The 19,829-nt window shown below is 37.4% G+C and overlaps 1 protein-coding gene across 1 annotated transcript; it reads right to left on the reverse strand.

Annotated features, from left to right (window-relative positions):
* Positions 1–12,320: 12,320 nt before the first annotated feature.
* LOC116210945 (heavy metal-associated isoprenylated plant protein 43-like) lies at positions 12,321–13,751 on the reverse strand. The gene is made up of 2 exons (XM_031545111.1): positions 13,517–13,751; positions 12,321–12,936 (listed from the first exon to the last, which is right to left on the reverse strand). Exons 1-2 carry the CDS (start codon positions 13,599–13,601, stop codon positions 12,620–12,622), a joined length of 402 nt encoding a protein of 133 aa, XP_031400971.1. The 5' UTR covers positions 13,602–13,751; the 3' UTR covers positions 12,321–12,619.
* Positions 13,752–19,829: the final 6,078 nt, after the last annotated feature.

The following is a 19,829-nucleotide window of genomic DNA, read 5'->3' on the forward strand; positions in this document are numbered from 1 at the left end:
GTTGTCTATATTCAAACAATTGCCCTGTATAGAGCAGATGATTTGCGAAATGTGTTTGAAGACACTTTTCATCTGTTTGGCACTGTAAGGGATTTTTGGAGTCCAATTTTGACTATTTTTCGATGGACGAGCGAACTATCGGAAAATAGCACTGTCCACGGTATACTCTGAAAATGCCGGTTTTGGATGTTGTTGAGCTCTCTGGTCACTTTGTTGGCTTTTGATGACCAAGGTTGTTCTTCTGTCGTATGCACATGTCATCCGCTTGTTTTTGTTGACTTGAGGATGAATAGTGATTTCTTGCTTTGTCGGATCTTCTTTTGTATTCCTGCTCAAGTCATGGTTTGGACTATTGCTGATATTGTTGTTTGGAATGGTGAGCTAAAATGAGGTGCTGACACGAATCTTTATGTTTTCCCGCATCCATGGAGCGGGTATCGTTTTATCGATTCCATAAATAATATGTTTGTATGTTTAAATGCGTTTTCCAAATCATGGCGATACTGGTCTTTGTTAAATACATGCTATTTATTGTGTTTAACGTTTGAGCATGCGAGAAATAGTTGAAATTGGGTTAAAGAGAACACTTGAAACCCGAAACGGGTCAAGGAAGCCCACGGCTATTCCCAAGAGGAAAGAGCCAAGAGTTCTTTGACCTTATTCAGGTCAATAACGGTCTCTTTACCTCGATGAAATCTCGGATTTTGTGTAAATTGCAATTTTAACATTGTCGCAAATCCTGCATGCTAACAACTTTAAAACGTTTTTTTTAAAGCAAAATGCATGGATTCATGTATCGGTGACTTTTTCGGGGCCATTTGAATTCCAAGGGTATTTTGATCATTTTGACCAAATTATCCTCGACCTTCCTAGACCCGTCTTAGTCGCCATATCATGAATCGTTTCCATTAAATTAAACTTTTCGGGTACTCAAACTTCATTCAGTGGATCAATTCATGATCTGTCTGATTGTTTGTAACCCGAGCATTTACTGCATTCAGCATTTAATTTTAAGCTGTAAATTGACAAACGGGTTAATGGGGATGCTCACATGATTAAAACCACTTGGCACTGATAAGTTTTGCATAAATTAGCAATTAACTGATAACTCGCATCGATGAGTTGTCAAATGACGTTAATTTCATTTTCAAAACTTGCCCATTTCAAAACCCGAAATGCGCAGTCCGATGTAGCACGAACGTCTAGAAAGGACTTGTGTGTCTCAACTTGAGTTTTTACCAGATTTAAGGTAACTCAGGTCAGGATACATAAGATCTTTCTAGATCACTTCCAGGCAGATCGACTGGTTTTTTGGCTTTTACGGGATTCTTGCATAACCCTGGACGATCCAGGGAATTGGTCGACGCCGACTACAGGCCGAGGTGGCCCACACGCGATGTTTCCCTTTTTCTGAAAACAATTTTCAAGTAAAGGGCAAAATCGTCTTTTTTACAATTTAGCGACACCCCTAGGGTTATCTTCACAGAAATGTAGTATTAGGATAAGAATAGTCTAACTGTTCAGATGCAGGTTCATCTACAAAGCTTTTTCTTATCCACTGATGAGTTTCTGTTATTCAATCGTAGACTCGGGTAACTAAAATGGTTATATCTGTCATAAAACATGTAAAATGATGATTAACCTTTCACTCGACCTAACCAAATATTAGATAATGGTTAGGTGGAACTCTAGATTCCAAATCTAAAGTCAAAACACGAGTTTAGCTAATTCAGTGAAAATTCAGTGTCACAATACATAACAATTTTTAAAAGCAATCCACACACAAAGGACTAGACTACAGACACCATGTCTGTCAAGTCATTGAATAAAGCCGAATGCAAAATGTTTTACACACGTTTGTCTGTTTAACATATGACATTTGCTTGCAAAATTACCCATGGGTTAATAATTTGTTAATCCACGTACACTCGAAAATAACAAACACATTGTCTGCAATCTGCATGTTGTTTATTACTTTTCTGCTATTGTTTGTCCATGCAAGTTGAGCCCGACCCATAGAACGCATTGTACCTAGGGTTCAACGCCCTAACCATCGATCATAATGTCCAACGCCCTATTCACTGAGAGCGCATTTGAATTTCAATTTTTGGCTTTTCCTGAACTCACGGCGAGTCGGAGCGTAATAATAACCGAAAGCAAACTGATTGGGATTCAATCATTTGTAATTTGTATTTATCGTTTTTTATAACATTGTAAGGATTTTATTTTGGACATTCATTCTGTAAGAATCCCAGTCAGTGAGCGAGCGGTCCGAGAGTTGAATTAATCAAATCGGTCCAATGCTTGCTCTGACAAGAGTAATCTCAAGATCTCGCAGTTCCGGCTTACGCAGGAATTCAACCATCGTGGTTTGATGAACTGTAACACAAGATAGTGAACCGATTCCCCGACATACGGGTTTACTTCTCTCTCGGCTACTCAACCGACATCGTTTGGTTCACTGAATTTTCGGTGTCAAAACGTGTAAGTCGAGCATAGCTTAATTCACACAGTAAATGAAATAAAATTGCAAGCCTAGCCAACCAGAGTATCGAAAGGGCGTGCGGGATATAGGCCCGCACGTAACATGAACCCTCGAACTTGAACTTTCCGATTCCGCATAGACCAATGCCTTAGATAAACTAGGTGTTTCATACCCCTAGACCCGGGAAACTTATCGGCTCTTGACCTTCAGGTCGTAAAATGATAAGTGGCGACTCCTTCTCACGCGTGTCCATCATGCATCTCAGGGAAGGTGGACACTCCCAAGCAGCGTGATCCAAAAGCGCGCATGCGGGCCCCGACGAGAGTCCACATTCGAGTCCGTACAACTGGGTCCAATGCCCCATTCACTGAGAGCGCATTTAAATTTAAATTTTCTATTTTTTCCAAAACTCACGGCTAGTCGAAACGAAATAATAATCGAACACGAATCGACTGAGATTCAACCATTTGTAATTTGCATTTATTGTTTTTTAGAGCATTGTAAGGATTTTACCTTGTACATTATGTAAGAATCCCAGTCAGTGAGCGAACAGTCTGAAAGTCGAACTAATCGAATCGATCCAATGCCTGCACTGACAAGAGTAATCCCAAGATCTCGTGGTTCGGTTCACGCAGGAATTCAACTATCATGTTTTGATGAACCGTAACGCAAAATGGTGAACCAATTCCCCGACATACAGGTTTACTTCTTTTTCGGCTACTCAACCGACATCATTTAGTTCACCGAATTTTCGGTGTCAAGACGTGTAAGCCGAGTGCAACTTAATTCATGCGGTAAATGAAACAAAATTGCAAGCCTAGCAAGCGAGAATACCGAAAGGGCGTGCGGGATATAGGCCCACATGTAACGTGAATCCCCGAACTCGGTCTCTTCGGTTCTGCACAGACCAATGCCTTAGCAAAACTAGGTGTACCATTACCCCTAGACCTGAGCAACTTACCAGCCCTTGACCTTCAAGTCGTAAACAGGTAGTGGCGACTCATTCTCATGCGTGCCCCTAACTCGTCTCCCCGAGAAAGTGAACACTCCCATGTCGTAAGATTCAGTTGCGCGCATGCGGGCCTGACGAGAACTACATTCGGGTCCATATAGGGATATGAAAAGGGGACTTCAAGAAGGTCCTTGCACTATTAACATAGGTTGGTTCTTCCGCTTAAGCAAATTTTCGGATTCGAGTCTTTGTGAATGTAAAAAATACACTGTCGGAGAGCTTTACCCTTTAGTGGGGCTTGACTGAATTTATCGGAATCTAGTTGGACTTTCAAATATCAGGATTCACATTTAAAAAAAAAAGGTCGTTGCACATCATCATCCCATCCCATCACATCAGAGCAACCGTACCTAACCAAAACCAATTATTGAGCATCTGTTTTAAGTGAGTTGATGGATGTGGGGACGAAGAAAGATAGAAACTTTGGTCTCTCTTTCCCAAATTCACAACGACAGAACACGGGGCAGGTAAGCCATAATCGCTCGTGCAGTCGCGCCTCCCCAACCATGGCTCCACCTTCCTCGCGACCTCCATCTCCTTTCTCGGCCATCCAACTCTCGACCAACTCAAGTCACCCCGAGAGTTGAGTTGCCCTATTGCCTATGACTTGGGGAGCTGTAACTGCGCTCTCTACTCTATCACGGTCCTTCTATCAGGGGTAGTGCTGGCGTCGACAAGGCCCCATCTCCATTTCCCTATCTGAACTTGCTTCCTTTTTTTTTTGTGAAATTGAAGATGTGGGGGCCTTGAACGATGAAGCTCGAGCGAAGGACGTGGGTCATGGATGAGGAAAAAGAACGTTCCCTTTTTTTATTTCAGAGTTTCAGCAGCATTAGTGGAGGAGGGGAAGGGGCTCATCACAACAACAATGGAGGAGGGGATGATGAAGTGATGGAGGGTGGGGTCGCACAAGGAGGGAGAAAAAGAAAGAGGGTGGGGTCGCACAATTTTTTTAATTAATTTTTTGAACAAATTTAACATTAATTAAACTGTTTATGGGCCCAAGTTAGTGCCACGTGTGCAACATTAGTGCCACGTGTGCAAAATCTATTAAAGTCGAGAGAGGAAGTGACGACGTGCTAAATTGGATAAAAAAGTTGAAGTTGGTGACTTCATATGCAATTTTAGAAAGCTCGTACTGAAAATAATAAAATGACCAAATTTCATGCCCATCTAGATCATTAACCCAAAGCGAATTGATAAAGAACTAAAAACCTGAAACATAGAAAAAGAAAAAATTATACATTTGGTGTTTTAAGTTGGTTATTTTTCTGAGTTCTTTTTCTATTTTTTTATCATTTACATTCTATATCTTGAAACGCTTTTTTATTTCAATCATTTTCCTTTTTCTTGATTCGATTACGTCCAATACCTTTGATTGCTTTTTTGTTTAGATTCTTTTTTTCTTTTATCAAAATAATTATTAAGAAAAAATTAATTTTGGTCCTCAAACTTTTTTTGCTATTCCTTTTGTCCTAATTCTTTTTTATTCATCAAATACAGTCTCAACGTTAAACTTCTTACCAACATGATATATCTTGAAATAAAAATTACTTTTTCATTCATTCTTTTTAATACACCAAAAACAATTACTTTGAGGGATAACAAATTGAAATAATAACGTGAAGCATTATGAATCTACACGAAGCTTGAGGGATGGTAACCTCAACTCCGGTTGTGCTAATTGTTAAATGAAGGATGATAATAGAGATTCTCAAGAGAATAACTCAAAAACTTATTGAGAGAATCACACATGATACTCACCCAACATAAATCGTCTTTCAAGATTCTTTCCATATTTATAGATTACAAGAATCCAAATATCCTCTAGAATATATCCAAAATATCCTTAAACCACCTAGGAAGATATCTTCTCTGAATAGATTTTAAGTTGCAACGAAATCGCACCAAAACGGAAATAAAATTGTGTGAATATCTTACACTCGACCATTTGTGCCTCCGTACAAAAAATTGGTGCCTCGACACCAAAATTCTAGGGCCTTAGTTAAAGTATGCCTAAGAACATTTTGGTCCGTGGCTCAGTACACTTCACATATTCCTTCTCTTCAATCAATCTTTCATTCTCGTTTTTGAGTCTTCGAGGCTTGATGCGAGACACCTCTAATAAATCTCCACATTGGCTCGCATCGAGCCAAACCATGATCTAGCTTCTTATACTCGACTGCTCCATCACAATCCTCATGGGCTCAGCCCTTACTTGCTCCACCTCAACTCTTGCATGTGCCGCTCAAGTCCAAGCTACTCTTGGACTTCTCATAGGTGTTGGACTTTTTCGGAATTTCTGCAAAACTTTCACAAACCATGAGACAAGTCGAATTTGACACGACTTCAGTATTCTCAAAAACCACTAGTTCTGCAAGCTCATATTTCTTCAGTAGTTTTGACTGCTTCGCCTACTTGTTTCTAGTTCGCTTTCTTCAGCAGTTTTGACTGCTTTCCCTACTTGTTTCTTGTTCGCGAACTACTTCTTAAAGAATGTTGCCTCCCATCAGACCTTCCCGTATGGACATCCTCTATCACCATAGGCTGAGATACAAGTGTTCTCAAGTCGGTAAACCCCACATTCTTCCAAGATGTCGCCTTCGCATAAGGCTCCACCTTTATCCCAGATGTGCTCTTACACTGCTTGGTCAATGCAACTTTATCAAAAGCAACATATCTTCTCATGAGGGATTTAAAGGACTTGCCAACCATCATGCACTCCTAGCATTGGTTCACCCTTTTTTTGCTCGATATCTTCTCACGAGGGATTTAGAGAACTTACCAATCATCGTACACTCCTTGCACTGGTTCACCCTTTTTTTTGCTCGAGAACATCCAAGTACTTTTTTTTTTGGATATCCCACTCAATTACTGTCGTAATACCGATTTTATTCTGCAAGACATACTGTCTTTCATGCAGCATCCCTTTCATCAATACGAGAGCTTCTTTTGAGACTTTCGTGACTCCGGATCTTGTACTTATAACCACAAGCATCAAGACTTCTTAATGAGATCAAACTTTTTCTTATATCTGGGACATGCCTAACATCTAACAATATTACTTCACTACCATTATACATCTCGATTCTAACCCTACCAACCCTGACTATTGACTGGCCATAAGAATTTTACCACCCTATGTCGACCAATAAGTGGCAAACAATTCTTTATCATGACAAATATGGTAAGAGTTACCCCAATCGAGAACCCACGGTGTACCTAATCGACCCGATATAGTGTGAGTCTTTATCCCCAATCCGTTGCAACTCTGAAAATATATTCTTCATTACTTTGCTCCGTCACCCCTATATTCATAGTTGCATGGACTTTTCACCTTGGACAATCCGTTTTGCCCCTCGCAGTAGGTCCCTCACCATTGATCCCCTAGTTAACGGTCACCTTCTTCTGTAACTCTTTCAAGTTTAACGCCGTACTGATGTCCTCCAAGGTGATACTTATTCTCCCGTAGAGCATGGTGACGACGAACTTCTCATAGGACTCAGATAAAGTGCTCAGTTGCAATAAGACTTGATTCTTATTACTTATCATGATTTCGACGTTAGGGAGATCCATCATGATCTTCTTGCCTAGTGACAGGGTCGTGGGCAACTTACTTTCTCCTTCTAGTTCTCCCTCAAGGCCGTGCTCCACCAGCAAAGCCTTCATATCTACCTGACACAATTCAAAGTCGTTTCTCCCACCAAATTTTTCCACCTCAAATCTCGTGCCCAACATCTTCAATAGCTGCCATGCTCTGATATCACTTGTTGTAAGAAGATGCCCAAATGCGATTAGAATAATGAGAAATGAAAAACAAAACGACACCAAATATATGTGGTAAAACCCTCAAAGCAAGGAAAACATCCATGGACAAAACATGAGTATCTTTAGATCATAAACAGAAGATTATAACAGAGATCAACTCGTGTTTTCTAGTCCACATTACAATACCTTACCTGAGAAGAGCCTTACAATCCTCTCAATTCTTACAACTTTCTTACTCTATGAACCCTAGAGATCTTAAGAGAATAGCCTGAGAACTTCTCAAGAGAGTTACACGTGATATTCACCTAACATAAATTGTCTTCCTAGCTCTTCACATATTTATAGATTCTAATAACCCAGATATCCTCTAGAGTATATCTAAAATATCCCTAAACCACCTACGAAAATATCTTCTGTGAATAGATTCTAAGTTGCAATTAAATTGCACCAAAACAGAAACAAAATTGTGTGAATATCTTGCACTCAACCACCTGTGCCTCAACAAGAAAAACTTGTACCTTGATACCAAAATTCTAGCGCCTCAGTTAAAGTGTGCCTAAGCACACTCTAATTTATGCCTCAGCTCACTTCACATATTTCTTTCTCTTTGGTTGATCTTTCATTCTTCTTTATGGGTCTTCGAGTCTTCGGAGTTTGATGCGAGAACCTCGAACTTCAAGGATAATCAAATATTTAACTTCAAGAACTGCAACTAATACAATTACAATTTCATTCACATATGAATTAGAAGGTCAAGATGGACAATTTTGTACGTAGAGGATATGATAATTAGAAAGAAAAGAAGAAAGAAGAAATGGGGAATGACTTTAGAATAACAGTGTCAGAGGAACTAATATATGGTAGAGGAAGCTATTTATACACCAGTTTTTCTCTGCCATGTCTTTCTGTATGACTTCATCGTCCGAGACCATTTGTCGTCCACCAAGCCTCACCCAGCTTGAAATCCGAATAGTTTTCTTTAGCCACTCAACTGACGCGTGGGATCAAAACATCTGTAGTTTGCTATTTTCGGGGTAATCTATTATCTATTACATATATATATATATATAAGTGTGGATTATACTATTATATTTATCTGGACACCTCTCATAAATACTATTTTCGCTCATTTAATGTATCTGGATAATCTTACAATCTCTACTTCACACTTTCAATGTATGTGAAGAACATTTCAAAATAACATATTATTATAAAATATGACCGTTAGGTTTAATGGTGTCTTTTCATCGAATATAACCATTTAACTAAGTGATGTCTTTCTAGGAATTAAATGACAATAGTTTTTGGCTAGGGCTATTTCCACCTCTTTCATGGCTAATTCACCCCTTTTTTCGTGTTCATCTTACTAAAATGCCACCTATACTAATATTAACATAGGGGTGGAAATAGGCCCACGTATTGTTTGCAAATTATAGCCAAATTGATAAAGTGAGATACATTATTAATTTTTCTCTTTCTATGCTTGAAATAAACTGTATTTGTGCAATGTCTTTCTAATGCATAGATTATTAATATTCTAGCATCAATCATTTACCATTTCCTTTTGTTTGGCCAAAAAAGCAAAAGCTATTTCGCATTCTAGATTCATCAATCATTAATTATGTTAAGTGATGGAACTTTTATGAATTTTTGAAGAAAATAGATCAATTTAATCTTTGTAATCTTTTTCCTGTGAACAGTTTAATCTTTGTATTTGCCGTTTTTCCCAAATTTGTGAAGAAATTATAATCCATATTTTCCTGGTGAAGGCACTACATATTTTCCAAATTTCATCTATGTTAATGAGTCAGTCGAGTCAACTGATATTTTCATTGGCTATTGCAAAATTTAAAATATATATCTGTATCTATGTAGCAGCTTGAACACATTAAAAAAAAAGAGAAGAAGTGAAAAAGACTTTTTTGGTCCTATAAATTTGGCATTCGATTAATTTTGGTCATATTAGTTTCAAAAAAGCCAAATAAGTCCTATATGTTTGGTTCCTTAGTCAGTTTTGATCCGTTTCGTGAATGGCATTACAAAGCTGCTGATGTGGACTTTATGCCTTTAATTTCGTCCACATTTCAATTTATTATTTGCTGCAAATAATAAATATTTAAAAATTAAAAGAAAATAAAAATTGAAATATATAAAATATGAAAAATTTATTGGCGCACGAACCCCCTTTGGAAAATAATATTTTATTTTTATAAATTTCTTTTAATTTTTTAAAAATTTTGGTTTGCAACCAGCAAAAACTTGACACGTTGACGAAATTAACGGCGTCAAGCCCACGTCGGCAACTTTGCAATGACCATTCACGAAATGGACCAAAACTATCTAGCGGACAAAATATAATATTGATTCGGCTTTCTTGAAACTTATAAAACTAAAATTGACTGAAGGCTAAACTTATAAGACCAAAAATATATTTTTTCCTCATAAAAGTAAAACACTGATGTTATTATAATATAGTAAATGAAATGACACAATAGATACACTTATAACCAGACTATAACATGACTAGACTTTTGAATTTGTAAACACAATGTAGTTAACTCAGCTTGTGAAAGACTTGTGCTACGTTTGTTTTGCCGTAATGGAATTACTGATCAGTGAAATAAGCAGAGAATATGAATTAGTGAGTAATACAATGAATATCACATATGAATTTATTTGTTTGGATGGATATAATAGAAGAAATGGGAATTGCAATAGTCATATTTTGTTCAAAAGAATGGATAGAGAAGTCTGAAATGAAAATACAAAATCACCCTTCTATACAGAGAACCATATGCCTCCATCCAACAAATATTAGAATTTATTTATTAAAAAAAAGAGGAAAATAAACTCCCTCAGTGACTCGCGAGCCACCTGCGGTTCCCAGGGTCGGGTTTGTCTTTGGCTCGCGAACCCAGCCTTGGGTTCCACGAACCCCAACTAGGCGAACCCAAGGCTTGTTGAGTGAGAAACGTTTCTCTTTATGAGCCCTGGGTCCCGAGCCTTAGGTTCGCTCTTTCAAGGTTTCTGGACCCTATAGCTGGGCCGGTGAAAATGGGGTGAACCCATCCCTAGGGTTGGCGAGGCCCTAGGTGGCTCAAAAACCCTTGCTTCGTGGCTTGCCCAGCCCAGCTCGGGTTCGGCTCAATTTCCCGACTGAAATCTTGGCTGTTGCGGCTAGATCTGGCCATTTCGAGGCCAGATCTATCTTCGCGACTTTGAGACCTACTGGAAATGGTGTTCTCTGCCTTTGGAGCTGAAGTTTCACTAGCGGCAACGGCGAAGGAGAAACGGCGGAGGAGCAGCAGAGCTAGTGATGGGAGAGTGGCAAACTTTGAAAATTAATGAACACTAGAGGGTATATTCGTTAATTGAGTTTCTATTACATACGGGAATCCCAATTACAGATGGGGTGATAAAGCACGAGTATTCAACCTCTATTAAGGATCTGAAACTCCCCGGTCATTGTTAGGGAAAATTGCCCCATTGGTACATAAATTTTTGGAAAGTTGCACGATTGTTATAAAAAGATTTTTTTTACATCAAAGGTATAAAAAAAATTGAAAAACATAATAATCTAGTACATTTCATCAATTTTACCTTAACACCGTTAGTGGCTGCCTATGTGGCAAATGATATGTCACTTCCCATCCGACGTGGCAGATGACATGGATCAAATTGAACACGATGATGAGTTGCGAGAAAAATCATGACGTGGTAGTGGAAGGGGTTTGGAGCTGTAATGATTTGGTACAAAATATTTTGGAAATGTAACTTGATAATACAAAAGGTTTTAGAGACATAACTTTATGGTACAACGTCATGTAACAAACTGTGCTATTATTATTGGGGCTTACATAGAGTTTGAGGAAGAATTATTGTGGCATATTAAAGTTGTATCAAAGTCCTTCCAATAAAAATGGATTTGAAAATATAGGAGTTTGAGGGATAATTGAGCAATGAGGTTGCGATAATAATAATTAAAAATATTGACATATCCTGGTGGAAGTCTTCAAAAAGAGCACACAACGTTGAACGTTGAACCTCGCTTTGTTGAACCTCCTCAGAGGAGGAGGTTTTACCCAGTGGGATCATAATCAGCAAGATCCCTTTGTTGTTCTCAAAATGTCTATCATTTTGGACTTTATATATATCCTCTCATTTTTGCTTAGTTCACCTGTACTACTCACAAGCTTTGATATTTATATTTTCTTGGAATGCTCCAACTTAAAATCTTAGCTTAAAAATGCAGACACATCAAGTGTAAAATATGGCCTCTTTCTTTTTTTTTTTAGGTATGTACACCGGTATCCGGAAGTACAATGAATTTCAACATGGTCTCTCTTTTTTTTCGATCTTTAATTATTCTTTATTTTTTTACTTGTTATAAGGGAAGCTTTACTTGTTGATAGCTTCTTTTAGTTTCTGCCCTTGAAAGATTGTCATGCAATGCACATATTGAAATTTCTTAATAATTGTCGAGACTAGATCACTCGAAACATTATAAGTATCCTTTTGAGAACAACTTGTATTAACTATAGACAGATAGAAAAGTCGAAAGGTTTTCTCAAATATATTATCTAAACCTTAAATTTCTTTCATAGTATATATTTTAATGTATTTAATAAACTACGACATGTTATAATCATCTCACGCTAAGAGTCATTTATTAATGATTATTTGGTTACGATATGAATGGTCACTCGATATGAGGGCTCCTTCATTGTACGTGGCATGATTGGGAGATTTGTTGTAATTTTTATATATAGCATATAGGTAATTAGATTTCCAGAAGGTAAATATTACAACATTAAACCACATATTTGTAAATTTTTAACTGTCAACAGTTTCAAGGAGAATTTACTCCCAAAAAACAATTATATCGACAACATTCAAATTTTAGCAGACAACTCCATTACGTGTAGATTATTGTTGTGATAAATATAATAAATAATACTTCGATGAATTAGCTTAATGGGGTTCAGACTGATTTTGAGACAAAATTCGAAACCGTTCCCCGATTCTACAAGGTTTTGGGCTTTTTCTAAAACAAAGAACATATATAACGTATCAGGCAAAAACTCATTAAGTCACTTATTAAAGTTTGGGACTGGAAAAGCCCGTTTACATAGAGCAATGAGGCCCATGACCAATTCTGACCAAAAAAAATAAGGAGTGTCAATAATAATAATTTAAAAAAAAAACTAGATGATATGAGTTTTCTAATTATAGTTTAATAGAAAAAAGAAAAAAAGAAAAAAAAAAGTAATTAATCCAGTACCTCCCTTGCACGAAACTCATATAACACATGGCCTTGCATATGTATAATGCGAAAGTCTTAGTAGGTGAAACATTCACATGATCGAGCAAGATGGGTTGGTGGGCTCATCCCATCGGACAATTGGGACGATTGCCATTCGCTCGCAGATCGGGCAAGAGTATGGGTTGTGGACATGGCTGGCCTTGGGCTCAGACTTCTTCTCGTCGGGTTTCTTCTTCTCATCGGGCTTCTTCTGGGCATCCGGCTTTGGTGGGGGAGGAGGCGGCCCGATGCTCACCACTTCTGCATATTTACCTGCCTTCCTTGCTCTAAGTATCACTTCGTATGGGTCCACATTGCCAGTTACCGCTAAGGTTTCGTTAGCAGCATCAACTTCGATTTTGTCTACTCCTGCAATAAAAAATATCAACCGTCACATATCATATCTATGTACGTATTATAGTTTTGTTTGTCGTGAAAATTTCCATGTCTTGTTTTGATCTTACAGCTTAGTGCTATTAAGCGGGACTCAAATCAATCTTTGAGTACTTCCTTTCTTCAAGAACAAGGTTAACTCGATGATCATTGCATATATACATGAACTATCTTCCCATACTATACGACCGACATACTAACTCACACGACTATTCCGACATAAGAGTTTCGAGTTTAGGCATGAATTTAGGACTTTGTCTATATGGTGAGTACGGGAATCTATTCGATTTCTGATCAATATGATGAAGAACCAAACTCAAAACCTGACCTGCCACTTGCATTGGACCCACTAGCAATCACAATCCAACCAGCTAGGCATTCTTGATGTTGAATCTGGGATCGTCTCTATCTATATAAACGAACTCATATTCGAGACTAATCTGCCAGATTGACAAGTGATCCCGGTCGCAAAGCCGGGAAAGACAAGAAAGAGAGACAAGAAGAGGGTAAATTACTTAAGGTTTGCCATAAGAGAGACCCAATGAAAATTACGTACCTTCAAGATGGGAAACAGCTTTGAGGAGCTTCTTCTTGCATTTGCCGCATGAGAGATGGACCTTCAAGACCGTCCTTTGTACCATCGGGATCGACAAATTCTCTCTTATTCACTTGAAATCATAAAATTCAATCAATTGATGAGTCCAATGATGTTTTGTACTTTCGATCATTTCAAGGAGGGGATTTTTTTTTGTCATCAAAGGTCCGGCAATAGGAGGATCAATCTTTGGGTTGTTCACCAACCCCCAACATCTAATTTATTTTGTAGAAGTTTAGACTTTAGAGAGAAATATAATGAGAGATTGCTCCACGAAATTTTTGGTTCTATTCTCAATTTGATTTCTAAAATTAAGTCCCAACTGAGAAGAGGCTGTAGTTAGCGCAATGGTACACGCTTTTGTCTGATAACGAAGAGATTTTAGGTCCGATACTCGTTGTGGAACTATCCATAGCCCTTTATTAGTTATTAGAGTTTCCGTTTCGTCATACTAGATCCACTGTCGCACTTGTAATCTGAAAAATGTCCCAACTGAAGACGCTCTTAGCTTTGGGAATTTCGAATTCATTTCGGTCAAACATGATTAGAAATAATTAATTAGTTTGGTCAGCAATTTCAGTTGATTGGGTCTCCTTAATTTCGACTTACTCCCTGTAAATTCCACTTGTCTCAATTCGGTTTATCTAGTATAAGCATCTGTGTCCATTCCCATTTGGACCTAGTGAAGCATGTTACAAGTATATACATAAGCAATATATGGTATAAAAGGAATCTGAGACAGTCCTATTCTGTGGTGATTCGTAAAACAAAAATGAAAACTACAGGAAACAGAGAAATTCCTTACACTGTTATGTTCATCGCTATCAATGGTCGTCCCAAAGGCAATTCAATCAATATTTGTCGACTGAATGGAACAGGGTCATGAAAGTGGCAACAGTGCAGATTTGAACTAGAATAGCGGCCCTTTCCAACCTTAATTTTCAAAAATCAGTGACAAGACAGTGTATTCGAGTTCGTGAAGATTGACTTAATTAGTCTTATTTTTGTTTGTGTGTTCAAAATCTTCCCAGGACCTGAAATGTTGATAGTTTTCAACAATAGAATTCAACCCATCAAGCAAGAATAAGCTATGCTTATCATCGGTGATGATCACTGATCACTGAGCGTTACGGCTGGCTAACAATTCAATCGAAAAGAGATTCCCAAATTGCAAACGGGCTGTCGAATGAGATATATAGATCTACAAACCGTATGGGGTTGATGTGAGATCGTTCGAATCATTGGGGTAACTTTGAGGCTAGAAAGTCAAAATCTAGGGGTAAAATTCATTTTAGTTAAAAATTTCTCATAGATATATCCATGGGATTGGCCTGAAAAGTTTCCTCATATTTTGATGGTTGCACCAAACCCCAACTGGGACAATAATATAAGAACTATTAATTGATTTCAGTTACGATCGACTATTACTTTGCTCCTGAATTCCTCCAATTTGATTACGTAGCGGTCAGATTCTTTTCTTCATGCATTGTGATGGTTGTTACGGGTTGTTTGACTTCACCGGACTTAATTAATTCTTGTTCTGCAACGGAAAGAAATGTCAATAAGATGCTTTGTTTAGTGCCCTCTGAAGTCTCAACATCGAACTTGGAACATGGTAACAAAGACACTATCAAAAATTGTAAACTAATGGGTCCGCGGGCTGTCGTCTATATTTGATTTTGTTTAGTCGTGTCCATGTGCTCATATGTTCAATGACATTATATTGTGCAAATAAATTATAGTTCGATTACAAGAAAAAGAAATTAATTTAACATGTTTTATGAAATGTTGAGGAGTATATATGACGCGTCTCAGTCATTGACAAAAAATCTACCCTGTCAAAGACGCATACTCTATCTCAATTCCTATCCTCATCTCCTATTCCTTTAACCAGGATCGGATACAAATTCTTGTTGAAAATCAAAGTCTTATACTTTCCTTACGTATGTATATATATATATATATATATATATATATATGGACACACAAATGAGATAGTCCTCTTCCTCTCAATACTCTATCATCCACAAAACAAGAAATTTTAAATTTATTCAGAAATTTTTTTAAAGAATTAATAGATGAAAAAATTCATGAAATTAATAAATTAATATCTGAAAGCATTTCAAAATTAAAGAAAAACTAAAAAAACATAGAAAATTACAGAAAATGAAATATTATATTCAAAGTGTGTTAAAATTTTTTAAAAGAGATTACACAGAATTTATTAAGACTAGCTAGTGAAGCTACTAACGGAGCCACTCATCAAATGACTATTCTTTCATCCCAATTCAACAAGATGAAAATAGTTAAAATCTTTGTATATATATATATATATATATAATATTGTGAAAATTTTATTGTTTCTTTGTAATGAATTGGCTATTTCTATTTTAGACCACGAGTTGTTTAATTAATAAAAATGCATTATTATAATTAGTGTCACTCAAATGTTTTTATCACCTCATCTTATGGAGGTGAACACTATTAACTATCTTTTAGTCAAAGAAATTAACCACTGTTATAAATATATATATATATATATATGTTTTGTGTAATTCCTAATTTATTTACTTCTTTTTTCTGATTGGAAGATAGCCCCAACATCAGCTCTTCAATGATGATAACAAATTAGTCCACCAACACATTAGTATGGCATAGGTATTAAAGAGATTTTCATTTTTAGTTTAGTACTTAAAGACATATACGTTGAACTATATGTATTTAATTTATTTATTTTCCATACTGTAACATCGTACATCTAGAGACCAAAGTGAATGCATTGGAGGAGGCAATGAGTAATAACATTAAGAAGGATAGATATAAGATTTAGGACAAGGGATGTGAATTACAATAATAAAAGGAAATGCTACAACATACTTTTCTCCAATCAACTTGTAATTTTCAGTTGTATTAGTTTTATTTCCCTTTTATGATGGATTCTGATATTTAAATACGAATTTGTGTTGTTTTTGCAATATTATATATTATTTTTGTTGGAGAATTTTATTTTGGTCGCCCTGAAAGTCCGTGACCAATTCTGCCTATTATTTTATATTTTGACTGCATTTTAATTTCATAATTCTCTTTTACCATTTATTTGGACAGAGATAAATAGAGAAAATGGGCTGGGAGGGGAGGAAAATTTGTATAAGAGCTTTTTATATTTCCATGCAAATTTTCCTCTCTTTCCCTTCATTGCCTTCGTATCTCCAGAGAAAGTTTTTAGCTTTTACAAACTTTGAATTCATGTTATTTCTTTTTATTTTTTTTGGTTATACTTGAGATTTTGTTAATGTTTTGTAACTTTTCTGAATTTTTTGAAATTTCTTATACTTAAATGTTTCAAATATTTGAATATAATCTTTAATTTTGTGAATTTTTCTTACTTTTGCCTGAACTTTTATTGATTTCATATTATTTTTAAATGCTTTAAGATATCAACATGTTACTTTTATGAATTTTTAAAAAATTAATCTAAATATATCTTTATTTTTTTTATTTCGTGCATAATACAAGGAAACTAGAGGAAGAGAAAGGTGAATGAAAACATATTAGAGATTGGAGAGAAAGAGAAATGCCAGGAAATGTAAATCATGCTAGGGAAGTAGTGAGGAACTACCATGCGTCGAATAGAGGAGTCACTTCATATTTGGTAGGTTCGACGGAATGAATGATTTTGGTATAGAACATGGTTGGTAATTTACATTGTGAAAAGGTGTCAAAAGGTGCGATGAAGATGAAAGTTATGAGAAAAAATTAAAATGTAGTTTTTTTAGTAAACTGATCAAATGGTAGGCAGTTTTTTAAGGAAAAAAGTATCAAAGGGTACCATGAAACTAAAGATTATGACAAAGAATATAAAAGTAATTGGTTTTCCTACTGAAAAAAGGGTCAAAGGGTGCCATGATTTAAACAATTGCAATGATGATGGCTTTCAGCACCCCATTTTGATTTACCGGCTCCAAAATAAGACATCAACAAAGCTTTCAATTAGGATTCCAGACCTCTAACAAAAATAGCGAGGGCAACATTTGGAATTTTGGAGTACCCACAGTTGATCCTAAAGAGTAAGACGCGAATTATCCACATTCAAACCAAAAGTAGTGGATAAAGAGAAACCCACATCTCTGTATCGTTTTCTTCGATGAGAACAACTGCCTTCATGAATCCCAGAGCCAGGTTTCATATTTTTAGATCAAGATTTGATGAGTCGGGGACATTTTAACACAAAAATCACATCGAGAGCCTATTAGAGCAAGGAGATAAAATTCGTGGGAGCTGGAGTGCCTAAACAGTGAATACAGCAGCTCAACGCATCATATCACGGTTAATCTTGATCCTAAAAGGCTAAATTTCATGTGCTTGACCTAGGAAATCGAGTTAGGTTCGATATGACGGGTCACCCATCCCAAGATTCAATACGGAGAGAGAGTTATGAATTTTCGAGAACACCATGCGCAAAACAGTTAAACCGGGACAGACTCTGCCAGTCGAGAGAGAAAATCCATAAAAAATCCAATTCTTCGTATCTTCAAGCTTGGCCAACGTCTTCGGATTTCCAATTCACTGAAAATTCAGAAAATCAAGAAAAACGGGATGCGTTTTAGGATAGATCAGTACAGAATTGGAGATTTCCCCACAGATCAGAACCAAATCTCCCAGTTTTGGCCATCTGTTGGAGAAAAATTCTTTTGGGTACTTCCCGAGGTCGAACGATCTTCAAATTTTACGAGAATGTGCCTAACTCATGTAGGGATCAAGGAAAAATATTTCCTAGACTGAAAGATTCATGAGAAATTCAAGAAAATTTCGGATGTTCAGGTCACAGCTCCCCACCTGCTGCTTCTTCTGCTTCAGCTGAACAAGATTGAGTGCAAGCAACCTCTTCCCTTCTTCTTCTTCTGCTGCATGCCATCTGCAGCTTCTCCTCTTCCCCTTACGTTTGCAACCTGCAGCAGAAAACGGACAAAACAGGAGGGACAGATAACAAAAAAAAAAAGGGCAAATTACAAAAAAAAAATTCAAATTTTGTAAAATGTCTCAGTTTTGTCATAAATTTTGTTTTGTAACAAAAAAAAACCATAAGTTTTCTAAAATGTCTCAAAAATGACCTCCGTTATAAATTTCCGTCAATTTTTGCCTACGTGTGACCTACGTGGACTGTTAAAGGGACCCATTAGCCTACGTGTGACCTACGTGGACTGTTAAAGGGACCCACCATCAGCAGCAAAAATTGACGGAAGTTATAACGGATGTCATTTTTGAGACATTTTACAAAACTTATGGTTTTTTTTGTTACAAAATAAAATTTAGGACAAAATTGAGACATTTTACAAAACTTGGGTTTTTTTTTGTAATTTACCCAAAAAAAATTGAAAAACACGGGACCCCCATCTAGATCCCGGACTTTTTCGGATCCAACTCTCTTCTCCGAGCTCTTTCTCTCCCTCAGCTCGATTTTCCCTGATCCCCGAGCTCACTGCCTGAAACCTTCAGCTCACCACCCGTGCCTCTGTCTTCCTCTCCCGTAGCTCACGCCTTAGCTCATCATCTCTCTCTCTCTCTCTCTGGACTCCCTTAGCTGACGGTCCCTTCATCATTCCCGCGAACTCCCTTTGCTCCAGGACCTTCCTCTCAGCTGACAGACTCTCCCCCGGCTCTCGAATGCCCTTAGCTCCCTCACCGACTCCCTCAGCTCCATCTCAGCATTCCCCCATTGTGCTCTCCCCTGAATTTTCAGCGGTGTTGCTGCGCCTATTTCTTACCGAGCTCCAGGAACTGCTGTCACCGACTTCCAGACAGTCATCGAGCTCCTCGAGTTACAACTGCTACCCCCGGCGGCAACTGAGCTTGCTACCACTCCCCGTACCACTGTGCACACTTTCTCCTCAAGTTTCCTCGAGCTTTCCTAGCTGCAGCCACGCCAAAACCACGAGCAAAGTCCCCCTTTCCCTCCTTTCATTCTCGTTCTCTTCATTTGCATATTCACTATAAGTGCATCTTTGACTTTTCCCTTTGTGTTTTCCTTCTCTTTTAATTTCCAGGTGCTGCTGTCCCCCTCCCTTGTGGCTGTGGCATCCATGGACGGCCCGTAACCGGCTTTGTTCAAAGGATCTTCGGAGCCCCTCGAGTTCATCCTAAGTCTAGCTCTGGAAAGGTATGAAACTTGATCTTAGTGACATATCTAGGACTCCACTTGATGTGATCGTGGGATAACTCGGAAAATTAGTAGTGAAATGAATGTTTCTGAATCGTGTCGATGAACAGGATTACT

Source organism: Punica granatum, chromosome 6 (assembly GCF_007655135.1).
Source record: "Punica granatum isolate Tunisia-2019 chromosome 6, ASM765513v2, whole genome shotgun sequence".
NCBI lineage: Eukaryota > Viridiplantae > Streptophyta > Magnoliopsida > Myrtales > Lythraceae > Punica > Punica granatum.